Source organism: Cinclus cinclus, chromosome 4, assembly GCF_963662255.1.
Source record: "Cinclus cinclus chromosome 4, bCinCin1.1, whole genome shotgun sequence".
In the NCBI taxonomy this organism is placed as follows: Eukaryota; Metazoa; Chordata; class Aves; order Passeriformes; family Cinclidae; genus Cinclus; species Cinclus cinclus.
Genome location: NC_085049.1, coordinates 30,514,846 through 30,541,076, shown reverse-complemented (window position 1 = coordinate 30,541,076; position 26,231 = coordinate 30,514,846). Strand labels below are relative to the sequence as shown.

Genomic DNA, 26,231 nt, shown 5'->3' with positions numbered 1-26,231 from the left:
GGATCTGTGTGGGTATTTACATGCCCTCTCCCCGCTCTTGTAGCATCTGAACACTTCATATTTGAACGTGTTTAACTCCAGCATCCCCCCATCCCCCCATTGTTAACCAGGACAATCTGTGTGTGCAGGAGTACAGTGCAGCAAGGTTAAAGCTTCCAGAGGAAATGTGGCAGAGTCAGAAACTAAGTTTGGGTCACCCAAAGCATCAAATTTCTCTTTCACCATTAAAACAAACTTTCCTCTCAGTTAATCAACTGACAGTAAAAAGGGCAACACTAAGCATGCCAAAGCAGTGAGCCTGTGACAATTTCCATTGCAGATTTATAAGGAAATACAGCATTTCTGTCCTTTAAAAATGGAACCAATGCTAAGTCCATTGTGACAAATAAATTAATGAGGCCTTTTGAAAGGCATTCAAAGGCATCCATGACTATTTCTGCTGTTTTACAGATACCATATGTAGCCTAATTATTTTTTAATAAAGAAAAGGAAATGTTATTAAATAAATCCTGCATTGCAGAGTAAATATATTGGTCCAGCAAAGCTTTCATCAGAGCAAGGACCACCTCTCCCCTGCCTTCTTGCATGGTGACAACCTTTGATCTTTTTCTGGGAGCCTTGCATCTCTGCAATTGTCTCCAGTTAATAATGACTCCAGCCAAATATTGCAACAAATGTTTAGATTAAAAGCAAAAATCCCTGCATCTGCACATTTGCTCTCAACCCCCTGCTTGCTTTGAAGAAAATTTCAATCCTGTTTCTTACTGGGCTCTGATGGGTGGCTCCTGGTTAATCTCTGTCTGTCTCCCTGGTAACAGTCAAAGGAGAGGACACAGAGGTGGGCAGGGAGGGAGCCTCCAGCCACTGTTCCTCTTATCACGGTCCATCAGCAGGTGTCCCTTGCTCATATCCAGGAACAATAAATACAGCCTGTGGCTAAGGGAAGCACCACACAGCTTTCTTCAGAAGTCTCAAAGAGCAGTAGCTGGACTTCAGATTTTGAGATTTCTAACTGTTGGCAGGCACTGCAATTGCCATGATAGTTGGTTAAAATAATATCTTTTTTTCACTTTAGTCAGTCTTTGTTCAAGCACCCTCTACAGACATATATCACTACAAACAGAAATGCTGAGCCACAACTTTGTGTGCAATCTGAATGCTTAGCTAGTGTGGCAACAGTAGAACAGTTTACTGTGTTCACAAAATCAATCTGTGTGTATATTTGCTTGATGTTTTTTCCCCACCATGAAATAAGCAGCTGAGTGTTGGCAAAAAAAAAAAGGAGAATTTACAGCACAGCAACATGGGTGCCGCAGGTTATGCTTCTGCCAACATCTGCTGACCTGTAGCACTCTCCAACCAATGGCAATCTACTCTACATGCTTGCTTTTAATAACTATTCTGCTAGACTCCTGCTAAAAATTAAAATTATAAAGGCTTGCTGTCAAGCCAAGTTCAAAGGTAACATCTGCTCATGAAGAATATCAAAATAATTGAGCCTGAACAGAGCACTGTCCCTTATTCAAAAGTGACCTGAGATTGTAGTGAAAAGGATGTCAAATTGGTAAATTCCTTAATAAATTATGACACTGAAAATAGCACAGGGTAAGGAATTTGACCCACTTGAACCAAGTCACTTTCAGAAGAAAATCAGAGGCTCCCACAAATGATTCTCTTTCCTGACAGAAGATGACTATCAAAAATTACTGAGTTATGATAATGATCTCACTTGAGAACCACCTTTGGACCCAGTACAGCCATAGGTGTCCAGCAAAGGCATTTAGGCACATTTTTTCTCTTGAAACTGGTGACAGTTCTTCAGCCCTTGAGCCTACCAAAAGTCAGTTCTCCAAAAGCAAAGCATCAAAAGATAGTTGGATGCCTCTTAGAGGCTAAAAGAAACTTTTAAGCACAGCTCCACCTTGGCTCATAAATGACCAACTCCCTGAGAAGCCTGGTAAGAAAGTGACTCAGAGGTATACAATTATTTATTTCTAAGACAGTTCCTATGGAGACTAAGTTTGCCAGGATAGGTATTTGCTCTTATTTGATGATCTTTGTCTCACACAGTCTTGTTATGCGTGTTCCTGTTCTGTCCATCAGTCGTGATTCAGGGGACCTTTCAAATCAGCCCCACTGGCTCACAGGCCAGCACACAAGTTTTTGGGTACAGCCAGAGCTCAGCCCAGCACAGGCCTGGCATGGGCTGCTTTAGGGCACTGGGAAGGGGCCCAGCAGCTCCTCCTGCAGAGCAGCACCAAGGGCACAGCTGGAGACTCAGCAGCCCCTCATTTGCTGGAGTAACAACGCTGAGTCAAGTTCTAAGATTAATCTGGTTTTCTTGTAGGTTGTGAGACAGTCACTGAGAAAAGCATCTACATAACTAAGAGACCAAGTACTCTTTCTTACTCTGTGTTTTATACCATTTAGAGATCTGCATGTAATGCCATGCTCCACATGCATGAGAAAGGCTTCTTTCACCACAGACCTACTATCAGATGGCGATTGGATGAGAGAAGTATTACAGAAAAGTATCATTGGAGACAGGAATTTGATTAATTTCATAAAATTACAAGATGAAGGGCTGTGCAGTTTGCTTGGCCTGGACCTGCCTCTCCTCCGGTTAAGGAACTTCATGGAGTGGTTTCACTGCAAAATGGTAGCAAGAGCAGCTGTGTCAAAGTGTGACCTGCAGACACACCTGCATAGATTTAGCAAGGATGGGATTTTTCTTGAAGGCTCTAACTTCTTAAGAAATACATGGAGCACCTGTCAAAGGGAAGCCATCATCAGGCCTTCAGTCAGCCTGGTTAGGCATTCATTTCCTCTGCTTTGAGGTGAGGTAACAGATACAAAGAAACCACATTTGCTGGGAGAGAAACACCATTCTGGCAAAAAGCATCAGAAGAAAAACTGACAGCTGTTTTAAATAAATTTTTGGTTCCTGGGATCTTGCATGCTGTCATTTTTCTACTTATTTAAACAGATACTGCAATTTTACTAGTAACTTAGAGTAAAGAAGGCAGCTAAGGAAGAATCAGTAGGGGGTTGTCTATGCTTTCAAAGATGCTAGGATTAGTAACCCAACCATTAAGTGTAAGCGTGTAAATTATATGTGATGCATTGTCTAAGTGTACTACATCTCAGTATAAGCAGAAAAAGCTATAGTTTCTGAAAAAAGTATTTAAATCAAGCATTGCTAATACTAGATGATACGCTATTATGAATGCACTTATTTTAGCCTAATATCCAAGACAGATGTTTTACAGTAGATCCACCTACAAATTATTAAGAGCTAAACTTTTCTGCTAATAAATCATGTAACCAGATGTAGAAATAAAAATTAACACCCTTAACTAATTGAAAAAAAAATTCATCAAATAAAAAAAATCTCCACAAAATCCTTTGTTTAGATCTTCAGCTTTCAAAACTCAGAATCTGACTTTTCTGTTCATAATAGGCAAGCTATGCACTACTCAGATCCTCTTTAATCTTAATTAGTTCCCAACTTCTCTATAGCGAAAGCTGTACTAACAGTGATAACACCATTTTTTGGTGCTATGAACAGAAAAAGTACACATCTGGTATCATTTGCTTTTATACATTTTAATGTAATAATAATTTATTAATAAACAGTTGAAATTCTGCATTATTTGAGCATTTTTAAATGTAGACCACTTCATTTGAAATAATAAAAATGTGCAACTGCTTTTTTTCCTGAATAAATACTGATAGACCCAACAGTGCTACAAATTCAATTCTGTATTTTCAGATGTCTATTAAAATTATTACAAGTTGGGGGTTTTAGAATGTCACATAATAGGAATCCAAATTTCCAGTCAAAATACTTGTTTAATAGCAGACTTCTGTCTCTTTCATAGTGCTTGACAAAAGAAAGTGCCTCTTCTACATTGTAAAACAGTGGAAGAGACATGGGCCATTAGCACAAACAAAACATTTTCACTTGATAAGTCAATCTGGGCTGTTTTTTTCCTGTCATGTCAGCAGTGTCTGAAAACAAAGGAGACACAGAACCCCCAGGAGACAGCATGTCTGCCCACCCCTGTTTCTGGGGGATCTCTTAATTTGTTTGTGAAAGCACATAGTGAACCTTCCAGGTGTCAAAATTTAATATGCTACATATCATGCTGCAGCCACTGACACTGTGGGACATGTGAAAGGCTGTTCCAAATTGGTGTCCTTGGGGAACATACATCTATACTTCTTCTCCACCTCCCTGGCTGTCACAACAATCTCTTGATTAGGCAATAAGACCTGGTCTTGTCTTGAGTGATTTGATAAGCAGTTGATAATCAACAGTTCATTAAGCTCTTGGGATATATAAGCCACAAGGTTTTTCAGCATGCCTCTGCACTTGAGTGGTTTGACAACTCCCTGTGCAGCAGCCCGGGAGCCACTGGAAGATGTTATTGATTGCAAAACTACTTGTTTTTGCTGTGAATGGTTTTTTAAGAGTAGCCACGGGCTTGGACATTGGATTATCCACGAAATGCGTAGTGATACCCAAGGAGATGAGCATGTGCCACCAAATTGGATACTCTGAAATGAGACTTCCCAACCTGATGGGACACACAAGCATGGCAGAGGTTATCCTAAAATCCACCACCTGGCAGCACCTTGTACACACAGACTGCCACCCCCACGTGAGGACGTTCCTGTGCTCCCTGTTTGCACCCATCTGTTTAGATACGTAAGTATCATGGCACAGCACGAAATTCCAGCCTTTATTTGCCAGAACAGGAATGAAACCAAATGCATGTTTATCATAGTCTAAAGGTGAGCTCCACTTTTTCTGAAGTAATTCTGTTAGCTTCTTTGTATTCATCAGAAAAACAGCACTGAAAACTTGTTCAACTTTAGTTTGCCTTGGCAACATGAATGCTGTTATCAAAGGATATAATGTTTTATTTTGTAATAGTTGAACTTTTTTCTTATTCATTTAGGGTTGAAGTATCTACAGTGAATAGAATCAGTCTCAGACTGGAGCTTTTCTCAGGTTGTCATAAAAGCATTTTTAAAATCATAACTAAATATTGTAAGCTCAGTCTGTACACAGACCTCTTGCATAATTTGCATAGCTGCTGATTCTGGAATTATATTATTATTGCAGTATGTTAAATGTCAGCCAAGATCATGTACTTTGCACAGGAATTACTGTTGCAGTAGTTTCTGTTGTCACTGAGCTGTGACTCAGCCTGGTATTTCCTCCTCCAACAGGTTCATCCATCCTTGCAGGAGTATGTGTGCTGCTGTCCGAGACAGCTGTGCCCCCGTGCTCCTCTGCCACGGACACCCCTGGCCTGCCAGCCTGGACTGCGATCGATTCCCTGGAGATGAGGACATGTGCCTAGCACCTCTTACTAAGGACTATAAATACCTGCAGAAAGGTAGCTCGAGGATGGTGGAAGGGAGGGTGGCCATACCCTGTGTTCCTGGAAACCAAGGAGATACAAGGGACACTGTTCCCAGACATTCTGTGATTTTGTAAATACAGTCAAGTCTAGCTTTATGCTTCACCCATCGTGCATTGGGTGGCAGAGTGGCAGTGCTGGCAGTGCAGACTGCAGCAGACCTCCAGTGCAGATACAGCAGTGCAGCAGGCTATGCTGTGGTGGCGGAGGAAGGGAATTATCACCCTGCACAGCTACAGGGGGTAGTGTCATACACACAGCTGCACACCATGTTTCAATTGTTTTGAGGTCTCTTTATAGACTTATCAATGGCCCTTGCCACAGATGCATTTATGTATACAACAAGTTGGTTCTCAGATCATCTTAGGAAAATTGGGATGATTTTATCTGGTTTTCCTTAAATAAACATGAGCTATCTTGGCATTAATGTTCAAATCTTCAAATGCACTCATACTTACTAACTCTATGGAAAAAACGTGAGATTAAGTTGCAGCTAACACACCCAAATTCATATATGTTCACAGGCTTAGTGCTGCTGAACCCACAGTGACTGACAGCATCAGCCACCTAACCCCATCCCACCCACTGTAGTTGTGTTTAAAATTATACTGTTTTTGTTATTTTATTTGTTGATGATAACTGATCTTGTCAGTCTGAACAAGGGCTGAATGTGCATGGAAAATGCAACTGCTTTTCATCTCTAGCTTTGTTTTCAGAGACATGTGTTGACTTTTCTCCATAATCACTGGCCCTGTATTTGATGCGCATTTTGTCTGTCATCCCTGTGGTTAAACAGGGGGTTCTCAGCTATGACAGCAGAAAATTAAAACAAATTATTCTAAGAGATAACAATGAGACTTTGTGATTTCTTATCAGTCCTACCAAAGCCTACCTGCCAGACCTGCCCAGCAGTAGAGGAATTCTTTACACACAAAAGAGTTCTTGAAGTTTTCTGTGACAGTAACTTTGGTAAGTCCTTGCTAATGTACCTGGTGTTAAAGAGACTAACAACTCTTCTTCTAAGTGCTTTAAAAGTAGGATTACAATTAGTGACAGTTTCTGCAGGAATTCCAAAGGATTAAGAGTTTAGCTGCTAATTTAGCTTTAGGTTGGTTTTCAGAATTAATTCTTTCTAATCTAAATATAAGGAGGATTTATTGTGCATGTAAGATTTATTAATGATCTGGTTTCCAAGCAAATAGCTGTTCAGGTCTAGTTGGCTGCAACATGCTATATGGAAAATATTTCTGTCAAAAGCAGCCAAATAAACAAGTTTGCCTTTTATTAGCATTTAAACTGAAAGTAAGGCTTTGGTGTTTTACCAGTATATGGTGTATCTTTGTTACTTTTGTGAACGAGTTTTTTGTGATACCTAACTTACTGAGAGACTTAGAAAATCGTATCAGTAAAAGGAATTCTTACTCCTGTTGTCTTGTTGGATTAATGAGTTAGATTAATGCAAAAGACTTCCTGGAAAGCACTTTGATGGCAGTGCAAAGACTTTCAGTGACTTTGCCTGGCATTAGATAAGACAATGTCATGCTAAAAAGCGTTGATGGAGTCAAGTGGGGTAGGTAGATGCCTGTAATGAAAAGGGAATATCTAAAAGGGTGGTATCAGCAACCTATTTTTGCCTAGGGGTTCCATGCGTGGAAAAAGTGAGTTTCAGGAAAATTGCTTGGGCAGCTGCTGGGCAGTCTCACGATACAAGAACAAGACCAACAGCTTACAATATATAATCACCCAAAGTCTGACATAACATGGTGATGATAAAAATAAATTACTCACACTTGTGAAAATATTTTTTCCTACTCAACTTATTCAATAGAACAAAAAAACTTTTACTACATCAAATTTATTTTTCAAAAATGTTTTAAACTTCTGCTCAAAAAGGCCTCACCATACTATGTCAGCATAAATTATGATAACATTTTTAAGGAATTTTCCTCTTTTCACTGGTACTCTTTCTTACTGCATTTGAGAAATGGTCTGACTTGCATTTCCTTCTCCTTTTTCTTTAGCAGTGAAAGTAAAGCTGTCCAAGAAGAAAACAGCATTTGAGGAGCAAGAGTATAACATTGAATGCCAGGTGGAATTCATTACACAGGGCTCACTCTTGCCCTACGAAACTCAGAGTATGATGCAACAGTGGCTGCTAATTAATGAAAAATGTATAGAGAGGATGATTCCAACCCATCGTCCCACAGTGTATCTCCTTGTGGGGAACATTGAAGAGGGCATCATTTTAGTAAAACAGGTTTATCGCTGGCAGAGGAAGGACTCCCAGCTGACTTTGGCCACTCAGAAGTGGAGATACCATAAATGCTTGTAAATATTTATCATATTATTTGTAAAAAGATGATTATACTTCTCATGCCAAACCTATCTTGTAAATAGGAATGTACTATAAGTTGAATATAAAGTTTTAATTTCCTTTTAAATTGTATTGTATGTTGAACTCAAGCTCCAGTGTTATCAGGCTTCCTTTTTGGTAGTGTTACAGCTACTCTCATCCTGTTTGAACTTGGACAGCTATGGATAAATGTTTCTTTATGGTTAAAAAAATTGTAATACGTGCAAAAACAGCATAAACCAGTTCCAAACCCAGCTGACTAGTTTCAATGTATTTGTCTATACCAAGCAGTCTACCATTTTCTCCAGTTACCTAAACTTTCCCTTGACTAATGTTTCATACATTCATCTTACTGTCTCCCCTCGGAGTATTTTGAAAGGAGGCAGCCCTCTGCTGGTCGGTTTTGCCGGAAACAGAGTGGAATAAAGAGAAGAATAAGTAACTAAACACGGTATGGTTGGCCCCAGTCACAAGAAGATTTGGTTACTGGGTGTTATAAATCAGACCCTTGCTACTGAAAAGTCCCTTTTCATTTTCAGACACATTACAAAACACATTACAAAAGTCAATTTATAAAATCTACCCCTTCTCTAAATGGTCTGCACGGAACTTATGCTGTCAAAAAAAAAAAAAATTGCAGCAGGCACATGATTAGCATCCTCATGATCAGTGCAGTACACTGACATTAAAGACTACATAAAGATGGACAGAACTTGATTTTAGTTTTATAAATGCGTATAATAAGTACAGTAATAGGTGGTAATACATAAATTAGAAACTATTTCAATAATACAGCGTCTATTATCATATTTTCTTGAAACAAATAAAGGGCAAGTTTATGGACAGTAGATTTCTAAAATTTTCGCACCTGCAATGATCTGGGTTTCGGATACAGTCCCCAAAAGTGCGGGGTTTTATCGGATTATTGAATGTCATGACACCTGTTCCATCACTTTCTACCACTTCCTGGGAAACTGGTAGAAACTGATGAAAAAAGCGGTCAATAATCGAAGCAGCTGTGTACACACACGTGTACACCCTCGGACATCGGAGAGGCATCAGCGCCCTGGCCCAGTCACTGCGCGAACGGAGGACTCATCTCTTTAGTCCAGGTTCTCACTTTATTTTTCATTACGTCAGAGGATGTCACACAGCCCGGGCTGTGGGCTGGTTTGCTCTCGGGCCAGTTCCACGCTGAAACCCTTCCAGGGCTCGCACTTCCCGGGCCCGGCTCCGCAGCACGGCCGCAGCGCCGCTCGAACCGCGCGCCCGGCACGCCCACAGCCAGGCCCGGGACGCGCCGCCTCCTCGGCCCCCCGCCCTCCGAAGGCCTGGGCCGGCCGCGGGGCTGCCGAGGGTCCGTGAGAGGCGGCCGGGGATCCGTGAGAGGCTGCCGGGCTGTGTCCGGGACTGCTGGGCGGTGTCGGGGGCTGCGGGCTGCGCCGGGGCCCAGCGTGCGCGGCCCCGCGGCCGGCAGTGCGCTCGCATCCGCCGCCTGCCCGTCGGCTTCTTTCTCTCCCTTCAGTGTCTCTCTGGGGTTTTTGAAAGACAGATGAAGTTCTGAACCGGACAGACAGACCGACCCCTGTAACTGTTCTGCGCGCGGTGTATGAAATCCCGTTGTTCCTGCTTTGTGGCTTTGTAGGTCAGGCTCTCCCCGCAGCTGCTTGGCCTCGCCGCCCAGGTGAGTGCGTGTGCGGGGGAGGCAGGGCAGGAGCCGGCCTGTGCTCGGAGCCTCCGCTGCTCCGACGGGAGCTGCCCGGGCGGGGCGCGGGGACCTGCGGCTACCCCCGCACCAGAAACGCCAGCGCCCAGCTTCGAACGCTCCTTGGGCATTGGGAATCCCGCCTGCCCGCCCCCAAGTTCGGTGGGCGCAGTTTTGTCGGAATCTGAGTCCTTAATGTTTTTCTTTGATTCCGTTCTGTAAGTACGAAGTCTAAAGTACAGAACTGACATGCAAGCAGGTATGCACTTTTCTCGCATTCTTGCTATCTAGTGTAATAGTAACTGGGTTAAGTTTACTTCTGATGTGAAATAAGTATCTTGGGGTTTTTGTTCTGCTCAGTTGTAGCCATGGCTTCAGGAACAGCGCTGATTTATGATGAGGAGATGACCACTCACAAGCTACTGTGGAGTGAGTAAGTCACTGCTGTTATTTTTATTATTGGATTCTTACCGGGATTCATGAGAACAGTACCAAAATAAATGCATTTTTTTGTTAATGTAATAGTATCTGGTGATACTTCCTGTAATTTCTGAGTAAATAGTCTTTCCTTCGGAGGAAATAAATATTCATAATTTGCGTCTAGATACTGTAATGATTATCTGAAATTGGATTTGAGAAGCTGCAGCCATCCTGTCTGGGAGGCCTTAACAAGAGGTGTTAGGATGAGGCATTTGAGGACCCCCCTAAATAATGTGTTTTCAGCTAATTAAATTGTTTATAAAGCTAAAGTATCATTGACCTTGGAAAAGTATGTAGATATACTCACTCAGCTGAAACATGTCATTTACATTCAGTTAGAAATTGATACATTACTCAAATTTGCATAAATTAGAGGAGTTCCTTTCCAGTGCTCAAAGTAACAATCCATTGTTGTCTTCTGTCCCAAACCATCTTCTCTTCTGTTCACCTTCATTGTAACCTGTAGCTTTTAATTGCAGGATTCCCGTGTCTGTAGTTAAGCATTGCATCTTTTTACCAGTGGGAGAGGAAACAAGAAATGACCCTATTGTATTGATTGTTTGGTGTTTTTAAGATTAATTTTTGCTTATATATGTCAGAATCAATTTCTTACTCAGTTCCAAAACAGAAAATACTTAGATTATTTTTTTCCGTTTTTACTCTCATGTATCTCTCTTTTCAAGTAATGAATTTTCTTAAAATTGGGAGTTGAAAGTGAGGCTTTATGAAGTATTTTAGTAACCTGTGCTGGTATAGTATTATAGTAATATAATTATTACTTACTTTTAGCCCCATTTGTGATATTGAAGTGCCAGAAAGACTTTCATCCTCCTATGAGCAGCTTAGAAGTTACCATCTTGTGGAAAGATGTGTTCTTGTGCCTGCCAGAGAAGGAAGTGAGGCGGAGATCCTGCTGGTTCACAGGTCTGAAACTTAACTTTCATTCAGATTAATTCAGTATCTGCAGATTACATTTTGATCCATTTGAAAAGAGTGTTCCTAAATTCAATGGCTTCCCTTAATTTTAATAATGGAATATATGTCACAATGTTGAGTGTGGCATAGGTGCTGAATTACAAATCTGCAATTCCACTAAATCTACATTCTCACTTTGTGGGGTCTTCAGCAATGAGTGCTGATTCATACATAGGAATTCAAATAAACTTCTAAAAAAATATTTATAGTTGTTTACTTAAGTGTTGTGTTAATCTCTCTTTCCCTGCAGTTTAGAGCACTTGGAAGTGGCAAAAAGCACTCAGACAATGAATGAGGAGGAGCTGAAAAGGGTCTCTGAAGATTATGATGCTTTTTTCTTTCATCCGGTGTGTAAGTTAAACTGCTTCCTCTATTGAGAGTTACACCTATTTGTGTTACTGCACCTGAGTAGCATTTTTCTAGGAAGGGGAAGATGACAAATACATTTTTTGCTACTGACATAGTCTCACATTTATTTATTGTATTATTATTATTATTATTATCTGTTTCTAGTATAATACTGTAATTTAAATTGCTGCAATTTAAATTGCTGTCATCCATTTTGTAATTGTATCACACCAAAATAATGCACTACTCAAATTTTAGCTCTATTTTTACCACTTAATGTCACTCTACACCATTAGTGGCCTGCAAATCACAGTTTGGTAACAATTGTTTTTAAATGTTGTGCCATGAAATGGAGATGAAGTCTTATGTGTTATGTTTCTGTAGGGTTTCATTCCTTATTTTCAAAGATGCCATGTTACTCCACTCAGTACATCCTTCTCACATTTTTTTAACTGCTCCACAGAGAACATCTTTATAAAGATCATGGTGATCACTGGTAATCATAGGGGAAAGCACATTGGAACCTGGGTTGTAAAGTTCTGTTTCATCTGTCTTCATATAGCTTCAGTGGGGTAGAATTATGTCAAGACAGTTTGCTGTTGGGATGCTAAAGCATGTCATGTGTGCCTTGTTTAAGCTGATGAGTTTCTCTTTCTCAGAACACTTACCACTGTGCCAGACTAGCAGTAGGAGCAGCTTTGCAGCTGGTGGACGCTGTGATGTCAGGAAAAGTGCGCAATGGAATGGCATTAGTCAGGTAAGAAAACACTTGAGGAAGTTTTCACTTAGCAGAATTTCTTCTGTTCTGAGTAATTTATAAAATTTTGCTTCAGACCTCCAGGTCACCACAGCCAGAGAAATGCAGCTAATGGGTTCTGTTTGTTCAACAACGTTGCTATTGCAGCAGAATATGCAAAACTGAAATATGGTCTGCAGAGGTAAGTGTATGGTTGACTCTAGAGAAGCTTTTCTTATGTAAACAACAGTTTGACATTGTACTAGTTTAGATTAATGTCTAGAGCTTTCTGGGTGTCATGTTCCTTTTGGTTCAGAAAAATACTTTTCATTTATACCTTCTGTGGATTAAGATGCTGTGGCTCTTCCTCTGAATGTTTTCTTTTACCAATCTGTACAGAATCCTAATTGTTGACTGGGATGTGCACCACGGGCAAGGAACTCAATATATATTTGAAGATGATCCAAGGTTTGCTGGATTTTTTTTCTTCTTTAATGTCAGTTGTTTAAAGATTCCTTGCCTTTGTAGAGAATAAGATTCCTTAAAATTGTAAAACTATAATTTTGCGAAACATTCACCTTGCTATTTTAGTCTCTGTTTTTCATTTGTTATAAAATAGAAGGAGATATATAAATCAAAATAAAATGTAAATCTGTGCTACTTTAAAAAATAACAAACAAAATAAGAAATTTGGTTTGCCTCTACTCAGGCAGTACATCTATTCTCTGTTCATGAATCTCCCAGTTAAAGTCTTCAAGTAGTAGTTGGATAAAATACATGAGCTTTATATTTTGTTTTGGAAAAGCAACATAAGTAGGTTCTAGAAATAAGTCTACTGTTCTGAAAATCCCTTGGTTTTGATCTGTATGGAGTGCATGCTTACAAGACAATTTTGGCATGTTAATTTTCAGGATAATTTTGGCATAGGACCTACTGTACCAATTTTCACAGTCTAAATCCTTTGAGAGAACTAAATAGAAAGGATATGATAGTTTTATTTTCTTGCTTTCAGGCAATGGAGTTGCCAGGTTCAGGATATAAAGCCATTTTCACAATCTTGTTGTCAAATTGGACCTTTTTTTTTTTTTTTTCAGTGTTTTGTACTTTTCTTGGCATCGCTATGAACATCAGGAGTTCTGGCCATCCCTCAAAGAATCCAATTATGATGCTGTGGGTCTGGGAAAAGGAAAAGGTTTTAACATAAATTTGCCTTGGAATAAGGTAAGTATTATTTACAGCACAACAAAGCAGGTGCAATAGCTTTGTATCTCATCCTTTATGTAATGTTTTGAGTAAGTGCACTGCTTCACTTGCTTGACGAGTGTCTTACACAGTGTATATCCTTCCTGTCAGGGGAATGTCTGCTGGAAAAATGTGGCTCAGAATGTGATAACATTTGAAAAATGGAGATAAAAATTTACACTTTTTTTTTTACTTTAATGTCTTGCCTAGTCATCAAATCAAAAAGTGTTTCAGGAGATGGTTACATCCATCCTTGTTTAGCAGAGAACTGAGGCTCATTAAGATGAAAAATGGTGGATATTTATGCAGTTTTCTGAAATAGAGGGTTTTTTACTGTATTTCTTACGATTTCCTCATCTTTTCCTATCTTTTCATAAAAGCTTGAAGAATCTTAGAAAATTTGTCATTCCAACTGGACAACATGACCAGTGTTTCTTATATATTTCAGGTTGGGATGGGAAATTCAGATTATCTTGCTGCGTTTTTCCACGTGTTGCTTCCAATGGCTTTTGAGGTAATTTTTTACTGCGAGAGAGTGCTTCCTAAGTGTTCCTTAAGCAGGTACCATTGAATATTTTACAGAAATGCAGCAATTTCCAGTAGCATAGTTAATTCCTTCATTCTGCTGGCATGATGTTGCCCTGATCGACTGAATGGTATTTATGGAATTTCAGCTTTTAAATATTCAGCATAATAATCTGCAACTTCTCCAGCAGAAACTACAATAGTGTAAAAGGGTAATGTCTTCAAGGAGAATCCTTATTTGTTTTCATATTCTAATTGAAATAACAACTGATCATGGCACAGTTGAAGTCCCATGCAAAATTGAAAATAGGACATCAATATGTGCTACAGCTGTCTCTCTTTTATAACAGTTTGATCCTGAACTGGTTCTTGTCTCCTCTGGATACGATTCTGGAATTGGTGACCCTGAAGTAAGTAACCTGTGGTCCTTGTGTTGTCAGTCATGAATCTATTAGGAAAATATTCCTGCTGTTTTAATGTCCTGTGGTTGCTAAGTGCAATTCATTTTGATCAACCTAAAAATACCTGTTTGAGTCTTTAGGCTGACCCAAGTTCATTAAACATTACAAAATTATATGTAAAGACAGACTATCCCATATGTGTAACTACTGTGTTGGTTTTTTTACTTTCCTTAAATGCATCTGGTTCAGCATTCTGTTTGATATGATGAGAGGCAAGTGTTCTAGTATTCCATCTCAGACTTGGATACTTCAGATTGTTTGTTTGGGTTTCTTACCAGTGTTTTTGAATCAAGGTATCATCTCTTAACATTTTTTGTTTGGTTTAGGGTCAGATGGATGCCACTCCTGAGGTTTTTGCCCACCTTACCCATTTCCTGATGCAGTTAGCTAATGGAAAGTTGTGTGTCATCCTAGAGGTAAAGACTTTTGTAATGTGGTCCCGGGGGAAAGGTCTTAGAGCCATTTAGGGCAAACTAGAAGCTAGGAAGCAAGATGTCTTAACAAATAATTTCTTCTTTTTATCTTTCTTTTAAGTGCCAGGAATGCAAAAATGGCTAAGATTTGACAGTGCTCTTACACTTTAGAGTTTCAAAACAAAGGAGCCATATGCTCATCATTAAAGAAATATATCTTCCACAAATCTGTTCAGTTCTTGTGAGCAGTGATTTGACTACTGCTCTTGACAGTCCAAAACTCATTAAAATGTATTTAGTGAATAGGCTGTATTACCAATGCTTTTCCAAGTGTATCTTAGACCAGGAGACTTTATAAAACCTTCAGCCTAAATATATTCTTACTTAGCAATGGAGCACTTAGAAAATTCCCTCTTCTTTGATTTAATGACTATATGCGGGCTCTTTAGGAGCTCTTTCATATTCTTTTTTTAAATCATTAAAATGTTTTTTCTTTTTGAAATCTAGACTTCAACTCCCTATTTCTGCTGTGTGTTAGAAAAATAGTGGCTTTTCAGGTGTGTGGAAATATTGCTGTCAACAAGGTCTTCAAGAGTGAACTATATATTAATTGCTTCACTGACCTCTTGTTTTGCATGACCTTTCTTCCATCTTCCTTCTCTCTAGAAGGTTATTATAGATATTTTTGTCTATTAGCTGAAGTGCAAATAAGCGTTCACTCATACCACAGATGGTGTGACTGCTCCATAGGAGATAGATGGCTTCCTGCATGTCACCTAACAGTCTTAAGTCCATCTCCAAATTCTGCTAAACTCTTAGGCAACCACATCTTAAAAGTGTCAGGCTGAGGGAGATTTCTCTTGTACAGCCATTTTAGAGGATGGTGATAGCTTTTGCCTTCTAAGGAATCTTACTCAAGTATTGTTGAAGATGGCATGTTGCAGATGGGAATGGAGAAGGCATGTGTTTTTATGGCAAAGTAATGACTGATTTCTGAATTTACTATGAACTATTTACATTGAACTATGACAAAGATCAATCATGAGATGCTAGTGAAGTTCGGCAGGTGGCCACTAACTTACTGTTTTCATACTGAAAAATCATTGACTTAGATATAGTTGCATATCATCCTCTGTTTCTGTAAATACAGATATATTTCAAAACAAGAGTTTATTTTCTATGTTGAAATTCAGAGAGATGTTAAAAGTACTTGTCCCTTAGTTGACACAAAATACTTTTTAGGGTGGATACCACTTGAAATCATTGGGTGAATCAGTGTGCATGACTGTAAAAGCTTTGCTTGGAGATCCTGTACCTCAAATAACTGGAGAAATGGCACCTTGTCTAAGGTAAGCATATAAAGAATTTTTGAACAACTAATGGGTTTTTTAAAGAGACTAAAAACATGCAGGCTTTGAACATTTTGCTGAAGTAAGGTTTTAATATGGTGGTTTATAATATATTATTTTTTACTATGGATAACTTGCTTTTTTAAAGTCATCCAAGGTACAGTTTTATGTACTTTTGCTTCTGAAATTATTTCAAGTTGTGAGATCTTGTAGCATAAAACTATAAGCCATTTTATCCTTCAGCCTTGTTGTCCTGTAGAAATCCATCTCACTCAGGTTGAGATAATCCTGCTGTAATCGAGGTAATGCCAGCTAACTACAGCCAGTATCTGGGAATGTATGCAGCTGCAACGATTAGTGCTTCAGACCCCAGAGCCATTTCTGTCGCTGTAGTACAGCAATAGTTGGGGCAAACCTTTCTCTCATCAGTGAGAGTTGATGCTGTACAGAGCCAGTCTTGATGAATACTTGTGTTTCTGGAATTTGGTGCATCGAGGCCTGGGGTGCAAAAGCACTTGACCATGTAGAGCTGTACCAATATAATGAAATTTCAAGTCTAACTTCTTTATAGAGACACTAGACTGTAGTGTCATTCACCACTGTACTGTGGTGGAATCTGATCTAGTAAAGCATTCTGAACCCTGGGCCTGAATCAGTTCCACATCTAAAGAGTGTCTCTCTCTACCTGTCTGTACAGTCTCCTCCACATCTCCATGTTCTGTCCTCCATTTTTCTCCCAGCTCAGGAGCTGTCCTGTGCTTTTCCTAGCAGAAATGAAATGCTCCTCATGCACTTCGGTGGCAACACCTCCCAGTTGGATGTGTTAGTTAAAACTCAGAGCTTGGATCAGTCAGGGAAGCAGTGTGGATATAGGTGGGCTGAGTTGCATTTGGTAAAACTGGTGGAGCAAAACAGGTTATTTTGCTCCTAGCACATCCCATAAGCCCTGTGTCCTCTTTTTCTTCTCTACCAGCTGTGGTGTCTTGAGATTTGTTATCATCCTATGTCATAGAGTGTTGATAACACACTTACTCAATGTATCAGTCCAGCTCCTGAATACCTTGCAAATAATCTGGAAGTACACGTAATTTCTTCTGGATTTAGTATGACCTGAATTATCTTTGTATGATAGCTAATGCAATGGGATTGTTTCCCCATAGTGCTGCAAATACCAGTGATAATAAAAAGGAGACTTCAACACAAAGAATACCAGGGTATGTGATTTACTTAGTTCTTGAACAGATTGTCTTGATTTTGAGTCAGTCTAATTAAATCTTTTAAATCTCTGTAGATAAAATCTCTTGGCAAGATGTTGACAGACAAGAGAAATTTTTCCTGAACTCATACAGGTGTGCTTCCTCCAGCAGCAGGGTTGGGATTTCACTCAACATGTAAATGTGTGTACATGCTGTATGTGTTCTTCACTTTTCTTTTTTCACTCTAATCTTTTCAAGCAGTGTGCCCATTGACTCTCACTTTGTTTTGCATTCTTTTAAGAGATCAAAGTTTGTTTATTTTCAGTTGGATGTTTTGGTTTTGCTTTTTTTGTTGTGGTAAATTATGATTCCTCAAACTGTTAATCTGTTTTGTTGTTTTGTTTTTTTTTAGTGCTATTGAATCTATTCAAAATGTGAGAGCAGCACATAAACCCTACTGGAAATGGTTGGCTTATGAAGGTAGCTTCTGTTCATTCAAGCAAATGTTATTAATAAATGGATTTATACAAAATTAAAAATTAATACCAGCGGATTAAACTACTTGATCAAGCAGTTATTCATCAAGTGACTGATAAAGCAGTGAAATTTCATTCGAGGTCATGTCTTCAGCTTGACTGTAAAGAACTTTCTGAAGCTGGCAAACATCATGCCAAAAAGTAGTACTTTGATACCTTTGTTTGAGGATGCTGTTTTCTGTGTCAAAAATATGGTCATAAGCTTTATTACAATATATGACCTTTCACTAGATTAAAACAAAGGTAGTAGCACTGAAAAAAATCTGTGTCAGGAAACATTGTAGCTAGTGCATGGGAGTAAATATGCATACTATCAATACAGATGTTTTCTATTTTGTGAATAAATATATCCAAATATTAACACATTACATAGAAACTAATACCTGTGAAACTTTTCTTTCTTTTTCTCTAGATACATCATTTTTACAAAATTTGAGCACTGAATCACACTTAAAGAAAGCTAATTCAAATCCCTCCACAGAACATGAATCTAAGATAACTAACAACAACAACACTGTCAAAGTAGACAGGTTTTTGGAATTGCACATGAAAAATATTCTGTTTACAGTTCCTCCCATCAAAACAGCAACAACTGGCTGTGAAGGTTCAGAACATATTCTCCCTGAACAAGTTCAGCTGGTAAAGGAAATGGACAAAACTGAAATAAAAGCTCTTGTCAGGTTGGTCCTATTTATTTTATTTTCCACAGAGGATGAGAGGTCTCTGTACTGATGCTCATCTATCTCTGTCTGCCATGGTCATCTTTTTGGCCTTAGTCTACTCAGTTACAGCCAGAATTTTTTCCTTTATAAATAAAGACATTTGTGTTGTATATCACTCATAGCCTGAAATCCTTTGAAGAAATAATCAGATTATTTTTTTCTCTATAACTCTTTCAGTAGAGATAGGACAGCTAATGTGAATGTATTAATTTAGAAAGAGATTTTGCTAGGAAGCTGTCTTAAAGCTGTGTATTCCCTTTTAGCTGGAAAAAAAATACCAAACTACTCTGATTTGAGAAACTCCCTGTTTTTTCATCTTGTCTTCATCTAATTTTTACAGAACTCTGTTTCCTGAATATCATCAGACATTTTTGTTTTTGTTTCAGTGCAGAATGGAGACAGGTTTAGAGAGCTGAAGACTGTCAGGCACCGGTGTTGTCATCTTCCTGCTAGAGCAGGTTTCTGAGAATTAATGTGTAGCACCTATACAAAATGTACCTCATTAATACTAATTGCAAAGCACTTTATCAGTGTCCTCTTCAAAGACAGTATTGTATCTAACCTAATTTTTTCTTCATATGATTCATTTTACAGTGACTTTTATGGAGACATTGTGAAAGAGGACAAAACTTTGCTCTCTCTTGGCAGTTTGTTTGTGATCCTAGATAAAATACTTAAGAAGGAGGTAATAATATATTGCCTTGGTCTTGGGGGTAGGGGTGGATTTGGATTCCTCTGATTTTTTTCTTCTATTATATTGTTGTCCAGATACTAGTTACTATTTATCTCCCAAGTCCACTAATCTCAGCAAGAATGTGTTTAGCTATGAGAGTGAGCATGCAGGATGAGAACTATTTAGGGATAGCTGTTAAATGCAATCCATCTATCTAATCCTCTTTGGGCAACTCATTGTCCAGACCTCGTATAGGTAGTCACAGAATATAAGTCCCTACGAACCTCCTCATTGTTCTCTAAGATTTACAGGGAGCCAGGCATTAAGTCTTCCAGTTAAGGGGAGCAAAGTTGCTGTGTCAAGCACAAATAAGCAATAGCAAGAAATCTGAAGAAATGTCATTACTTTCCCTGTCTCAATGTGCGAAGTTTACGCAGTAAATTTTGACTTAGATGTGCATGCACACACATACTCTAGTGGTGTTTTCAACAGCTCTACTCTATGCTGTGATTCTGAACAGAGTAATTCTAGTTCAGTATTTTGATTCTTGCAGAGTCAGGAATGAAGAGAGGGCAGGCTTAGCGGGTGGTGCACCTTCATATTTATGTGTAAAAACATGGATGAGCATGGAAGAAGAACTGAAAACAAGTTAAAAATACTACATCATAATAAGTCACTGTCACTCACTTCTTTTGACTGAAAAGCTCTCTTTTAGGTATCAGGCCTGCAAGGAAGAGTAATTACCACAACGGCCTCTTTCTTCTAAGACATCTTGCTCTTGCAAGTGACATATGAAGATCTGGAGACAAATTTCTGACATTATAAACTGCATACAATTCCAGGAGAGCCTATAAATAGATTTTTAAAAATGGTTACTGGTAAAAAGAAGTAGAACTTATAATTGAGTTGCAGATGTAAGTTAACTTTTTGTGCTGACAAAGAGGAGGAATGAGCAGGGGAAACATATCTTTTTGCTTAGCTTTTCTGTAGAGTTCAAAGCACACGCCACAGATGAACACTGAAGGCTTGACTGAGTAATACAGCAATTGTATCTTTCCAGTAAAGAACAGCTTGCCTAGGTTAAAGAAAGCATCAGAATATTCAGGAACAACCTCCTTTTCACAGGATGTATTTTTCTGTGCAGTTTGCAGACTATCTAGAGACCCAATAAATATGGCATTTCCCTGGACAAACTATTTTTACAGTTGCCTTCTGGTATAGCACCATACTTTTGAAGTAATAGTGTAGTTTATGGCATAATAATCAAATATGGTCTTTCCATAGAAAATGAATTAATACAGCTGTTAACACTTAAAAAATGACATGATCTTTTGCAGCATTGCTTCTGAATGAAAAATATATTTTGTAGGTGTGTAATGGAATTGCAGCATCACCCACAGCTGCTCTTTCTGCTGTTGTCGCAATAAGACATTCTATTCGCTTTGGATTTCAAAGGTGAATTTCTATGTTTTGTGTTCAGAACCCTTTGACAGCATGTTAAAATCAAATACTAAGTGTGGCAAATATGGCAAATTGCCTGTGAAACCTTGATTTTAAAACAAACAGCATGCTCACATGCATAGCATTTTCAACATGTAATCCAGGTAACAGTGTATACGCCCGAAACAACCTTTTGCCTTTCCAAAGGCAAAAAAATTGTAAGGATGATGGCTGTGCTAGCCTACACTTTCTTTTTCAGATTCCACTTGGCTTTGGCCTGGGGACAATTTCTTAATTTTTATTTTTCTTACCCAGTATTTCATGGAAGAAATGGGCTTCCTTCAAGCTGTCCTAAATGTGTTTTATTTCTGCTTTTAATTGAACAAATTCAATAGACATCCTTTTTAATGCTTCTAATCTACATGGAAACTTTTATACAAATTGCACTAACTGGAAAAAAAAAAAAAACCAACTTGTAAATGTATCTACATTTTTGTTTCCTGCAGAGTGCTTTGTGTATTTGTTGGAGACATGCAGATGGTACCAAACACAGAAGATGGGTGAGGTCTCCCTTTACATTAGGGGTACAGTCCCAAGATCTTTCTGAATATTCATAGATGTCTATATGTGTGATGAAATCTGTACTAAGGAATCAGTCATGAGCTGACATTTGTTAAGTTTAGCTTGAGGTATAATACAAAACATCCCCAAATGCATCTTCAAAGATAAATTATTGTCTTTAAATGTTATTTCATGCATTTGGTGGTGGGTTTAAAGTATAATCTTTCTGTATTAATTGAAATTTAGATGGTTATTGAAAATGCAATAAATAAGGCACTTAATAATTTAACAGAACATATCTCTCCTATAACTGCAGGAGGCACATATTGCTGATGCAGAGCTCCTCATTTGAAGTCTTCTTATCTATAATTTTTTCCACCTCCCATTTTTCTTAAAAGTAATTAGCTAATAGTCTGTAATCATCTTTTCAAAAACATCATAAAAATTATTTCAGTTTTAATTGTTTACATTTCAGAATGCACTAATGCAAATAGTTATTTGCTTCTGTATTATGAATTAGTATTTAAAGACTGATGAAAGAAAATATCCCATTTTTATTCCGTTGGGAAATAATTAGTTAAATACTCAAGTGGGCTTTTTGGTTTTTTTTTTGTTGGTTTTTTTTGTTTGTTTTTTTTTTTTAACAGAAAAATGCTTATCATAAACATCTGTGAGAAAGAACAGTCTGGAAAGACCAGCTGCAAACACTATATTTCTCTAAACTGGAAAGAGGTAGGATTCACTTTCTGGAAACAACATAGGAGAAAATTCTTTTTAACAGAAATACTAGAATATATTTGGAAATTTATAAAATAACATTAAAAACACCCCTTACTCCACTTTGGACCTTTGAAAATTTTTCCTTTTCTTGCCCTTGCCAGGTTTCTACTCTTTCACAGAGATTTAGAGTGTATTAGAATGCATAGGTTTGAGGAAACCTTCCATAGTTACTGCATTCATCTTCAGCAAGGCAGCATTACACTGTAAAGACACTTAAGGAAAAGATGGATAATCCTTCATGTCTAATATAAAAATTGCTGGGGAAATATATCAGTATCCTGTTTCCTAGGACAATCAAAAGCTTTTTAAGAGTCACCTTTCTGTTTTGTTTTCATCTGGGAATTTGGGGCTTTATATTTGTGCTAACCAATTTGTTGCTGTTGTTGAAGGATCCTGAAGGAAATGATTTCTTTTCTGCTGTACTTGGATTTATTCTTCCTGTAGCATATAGTTATCAACCAAACTTAACAGTAATAGCTGTTGGACCAAACAGGAACCTTGGAATAAGTGGGATTTCTCTGCTTGTTGCTTTACTACAAGGATTAGCTGAGTCTCGAATTTTTGCTGTGATTGAGGTAAGAAGTGGTGCTAAGCCATGGTACTTCAGAGTGTCTGGCAGAGACACTGGTATGAACTGCTTCAAGCTGCACAGTAGAAAATACTTGCTGTATTTACCCTGTCTTTGGTAGCCCGTTGTGAGTTCACAGCACCAGCTGCCCAGGTTTCTTTCTGTCCTCAGAACAAGACAAGACAGTTGCACACTGAGCTATAGGCAGCTGTCACAGCCTGCACAATGGAGAAGACAAGGCACAAATGCAAGCCCACGGATATGTCTGTGGACCATAGGTGTTCTGTCAGTTTGCCACAACTTCCATTTCTGTCTGGGGTCCACAGCTCAGTTGTCTCCTGTAAAGAGACATTTCCTGTCTGTTAAATCATCTGGCCTCTTTTCTATCAAATGGGATTGAAAGCAGCCTGTTGTCCTGTTCATAACAGACCACTAAATTTCCTTTCCTCTCCTCTCCCCGGTGCTGTACTTTTTCACACACTGCTTCCAGCCTGCAGAACATAAATTGGGAGGGCACATATCCTTCAAGTGAACTTAATTGTGATAATAATGTAATTGAGAGCCAGAGTACCCACCCCAGCTTTGTGTTTAAGGTAGACAGCATGGGAAAGAAAATAAAAAATACAGGGACTTTTTCTACACTAACTTTTTCCATATGCTACCACATGAAGGATGCCTAAATTTAGGAGTTGGAGGCTGTATCCAGAGCAGTGATCAGTGTCAGTGTGAGTGTATCTTCCATTAAATTGTCTAATCACGTTAAGAACTCAGTTTACACTCTTGTCCTCTCCAGCATCCTGTGGTTGTGAATAAGTTTCTCTGTGTTATCTATGAAACAGTAACTTTTCATTACTTCTGTGCCTTCTTCAATGAGGAAAAATTCTTAATACATGCTTATTCTAATCTGTTCCCCCATCAAGTACCCAATTAATGCCATGCTATTCATTAAGATGCCAATTAAGTGGATTTTGGCATAATTTATTCTGTAGTTTTCTCAAATGTTATTTGTTTTAATTTACAATGCTCATACATAATTTGCCTAAGCTAAAATAATTTGTACAATGATATGCAGTATCCATAAATAATGTATTTGCACACTACTAATTAGGAGTATGAAGTGGAGAGAATTACTGATATTCTGAAGTTAAACTCAGGTAATAAAAGGATATAAGGCATACATGTTAAAAAAAAATGGGTACTTTTATATTGGTACTCTACAGATAACTCCATAACAGGATCATGATTTTCTAATGCATATGCATGTTTTTTTAGAATACTTGAAAAAATACTTCTGTCTCTTAAAAACAGTGTTACAGTCTTCCAAATATAATCTTCATATAGCATTAACATTTCAAATACAGTTTCTGCAAGGAAATTATATTGATTTAGACTGTAAGAAATCCAAAAGAGTAAATTTCTTGAATAAGCAAAATATATCACTATTTTCCACTCATAGAAAGTAAATGATGCATGAAGTAAGCAAACTACATGCTCCCTTTAACCTCCTAATATCTTCTGTCCTTAGTCCAGCATTATTTCTTTTCAGTCATAAAAGGAAAAGTGATATTCTTTCTCCATTTGAAGGAAACAAGTTTTACAACAGATAAAAATTAATTTACATTTTTCAGAAAAAAACCTCCATTTGAACACATTTTTATTTGAAAATGGGAAGTTGCTCATTCTTGCTACTGATGCTAGCAATTTAATTACAAAGACTGTTTGAAAATATTTCATGTATCACTGAAACAAAGAGAGTTGGTTCACAGGGGTATCTTTTTCTTCCTATTTAGGACACAGAGATAAATCTAATGCAAAATGTAGCCAAAACATTGGTGGGTGCTTCTACACCTTCCTTTGGAATTTATGTACCTCCTACCCAAGAAAAAGTAAATAAAATAAAAGCATTAAGAGACCAGTTTCAGCAGGAATGGGAAATGCTTCAGTGTACAGGTAAGTTGTCTGATTTTTATCTTTAATTCTTATACACAGTAAGTTTCTGAAAAGGTGATCTATAAAAACAGCTGGGTCCTGTAAGTCAGTGGGACATTTAAAGTCAGTTGGAGCAGACTGATCTAATGTGAAACTGAATGCAACTAATTTTGCCACTTGAGCTGGAAAGCACCAAATTTCATAGCACAACAACTATACCCTTGGGACTTAGAATACTCTTACTCCAAAATTTTGGAATGAAATTGCCAAAATACATGCTTAAAGAATGGGTAACAAGATGTGCCCTGGCTCTCATTGCTAATGTGTTTTCTGAATATAGTGCCAAACCAGGTGATATTTTTGTATGTTTAACTTGTCCACAAATAACTCAATAATGATTAGTCATGCTGCAAGTTCAGTCACAAAGAGCTGAAGATCAGGCACTGTATTTGTATAGGAATCAGGCCAGGCAGGTATGCATGCTTTCAAGAGTACTTGTCTAGAAATGTTTCTTTGCTGAATTACTTCTGTTCTTCAACAAAACAGGGAATTATAAAGGTGGGCATCTCTAAAAGACAATACCATTCTCTCTTTCAGAAAAAATGCCCAATACCAGGGGTCTGGTTCCAGTAAAAATACTCTTGTTTTCAAGAGGGGTCAGGAATAGTGGTATGAGCTTGATTAATAACTGGTTTTCTTATTGCTGTTCTTTTCAGTGAAGGAGGAGATTTCAAGAAATTGATTTCACTTCAGAATCATTTTGCAAAGAAGAAGAAAAGGAAAATAGGAGAACTTCACTCTGCCCTCTTTTCAAGCATGAATTGTCTGTATAACAAATAAGAACTGCAAATCTCCAGAGACTTAGTAGTGGCCTAAGGCCACATCATGTAAATTCTCAAAATTAAACAAACATCCCAAGGCAATAGCCATTATATGCCTTATTTGGTAGTATTCCAGGTATCATGTAGGCATTTTCAAGAGCACTTTTTTGTTATTGTGACTTCAATAATTTGACTTTCTGATTTCAGACACTTCAAATTACGTTTATACTGGTTTTCCTACTGAGTTCAACTTTATATCATGTGGAATAAATAAATCTGTCTCTGCAGTTGTCTTTTTTAATTAGTTACTGTGGTTCCATTGTAATATTTTTTGGTTTTCAGATATTGCTGGAGGGGAAATGATACCCATCTTGAACATTTTGAAATTAAAATCTCTTTACAAAACAAACAAAAAAAAAGCTATGAGAACAATTTTTCACAAAAAAGAGCCGAAGAACATGAAGATGTTCTGTTTCAGTTTAGAATTTCTTTAACCTGACCTTTGAAGTCCAAAAAGGTTTTTAAATTGGAAACTGGCCAGCGGGCAAACTTTACCTTCAGCATTTTTCCTTACAGGACATTCATTTCCTAACAGGAGATTTTGCCATTCTCCCCCCTTGAACTTTCTCCCCTAAATGCCTCCTCCCTCTCCCTTTTACTTTTAACTCGGCATTTTTAATGAAAAAGCGTTTTCTGAGACATAGCTCAGCTCTTTCCCCTTTCCCTGCTCTTGTTCAATGTAATTTATAGTATTTGAATCACGTTAATGTTGCATTTTGCTACGTATTTTTCTAAGTCTCTATTAAGAGAGGAAACGGTGTACTCTTGGTAAATCTGTTTCAGAAGACCGTCACAAGGCTGCAGTTGCCTGCCGCAGCGCGGTTCATCGTTTTGTGGCACTAGCGTGTTACATATTTGGAGGGAACAGCGTTTAGGGTGAGTGGCCCAGGAATGGCCTTAAGATTCACGGACGGCGCAAAGGGGCG

At 38.2% G+C, this 26,231-nt stretch overlaps 2 protein-coding genes across 2 annotated transcripts; both read left to right on the top strand.

Moving 5' to 3' along the window:
- The first annotated feature begins 4,424 nt into the window (after window positions 1-4,424).
- LOC134043033 (secreted frizzled-related protein 2-like) lies at window positions 4,425-7,871 on the top strand. The gene is made up of 4 exons (XM_062491025.1): window positions 4,425-4,711; window positions 5,239-5,408; window positions 6,309-6,401; window positions 7,454-7,871. The coding sequence occupies exons 1-4, from the start codon at window positions 4,425-4,427 to the stop codon at window positions 7,762-7,764; spliced, it is 861 nt and encodes a 286-aa protein (XP_062347009.1). The 3' UTR covers window positions 7,765-7,871.
- A 1,987-nt stretch (window positions 7,872-9,858) lies between these two features.
- On the top strand, window positions 9,859-25,166 carry HDAC10 (histone deacetylase 10). The gene is made up of 20 exons (XM_062492498.1): window positions 9,859-9,923; window positions 10,760-10,894; window positions 11,196-11,292; window positions 11,953-12,050; window positions 12,127-12,231; window positions 12,429-12,497; window positions 13,124-13,250; window positions 13,720-13,785; window positions 14,147-14,206; window positions 14,584-14,673; window positions 15,913-16,019; window positions 17,628-17,695; window positions 18,164-18,431; window positions 19,068-19,158; window positions 20,516-20,601; window positions 21,093-21,146; window positions 21,795-21,879; window positions 22,317-22,502; window positions 24,286-24,445; window positions 25,141-25,166. The coding sequence occupies exons 1-20, from the start codon at window positions 9,859-9,861 to the stop codon at window positions 25,164-25,166; spliced, it is 2,043 nt and encodes a 680-aa protein (XP_062348482.1).
- Window positions 25,167-26,231: the final 1,065 nt, after the last annotated feature.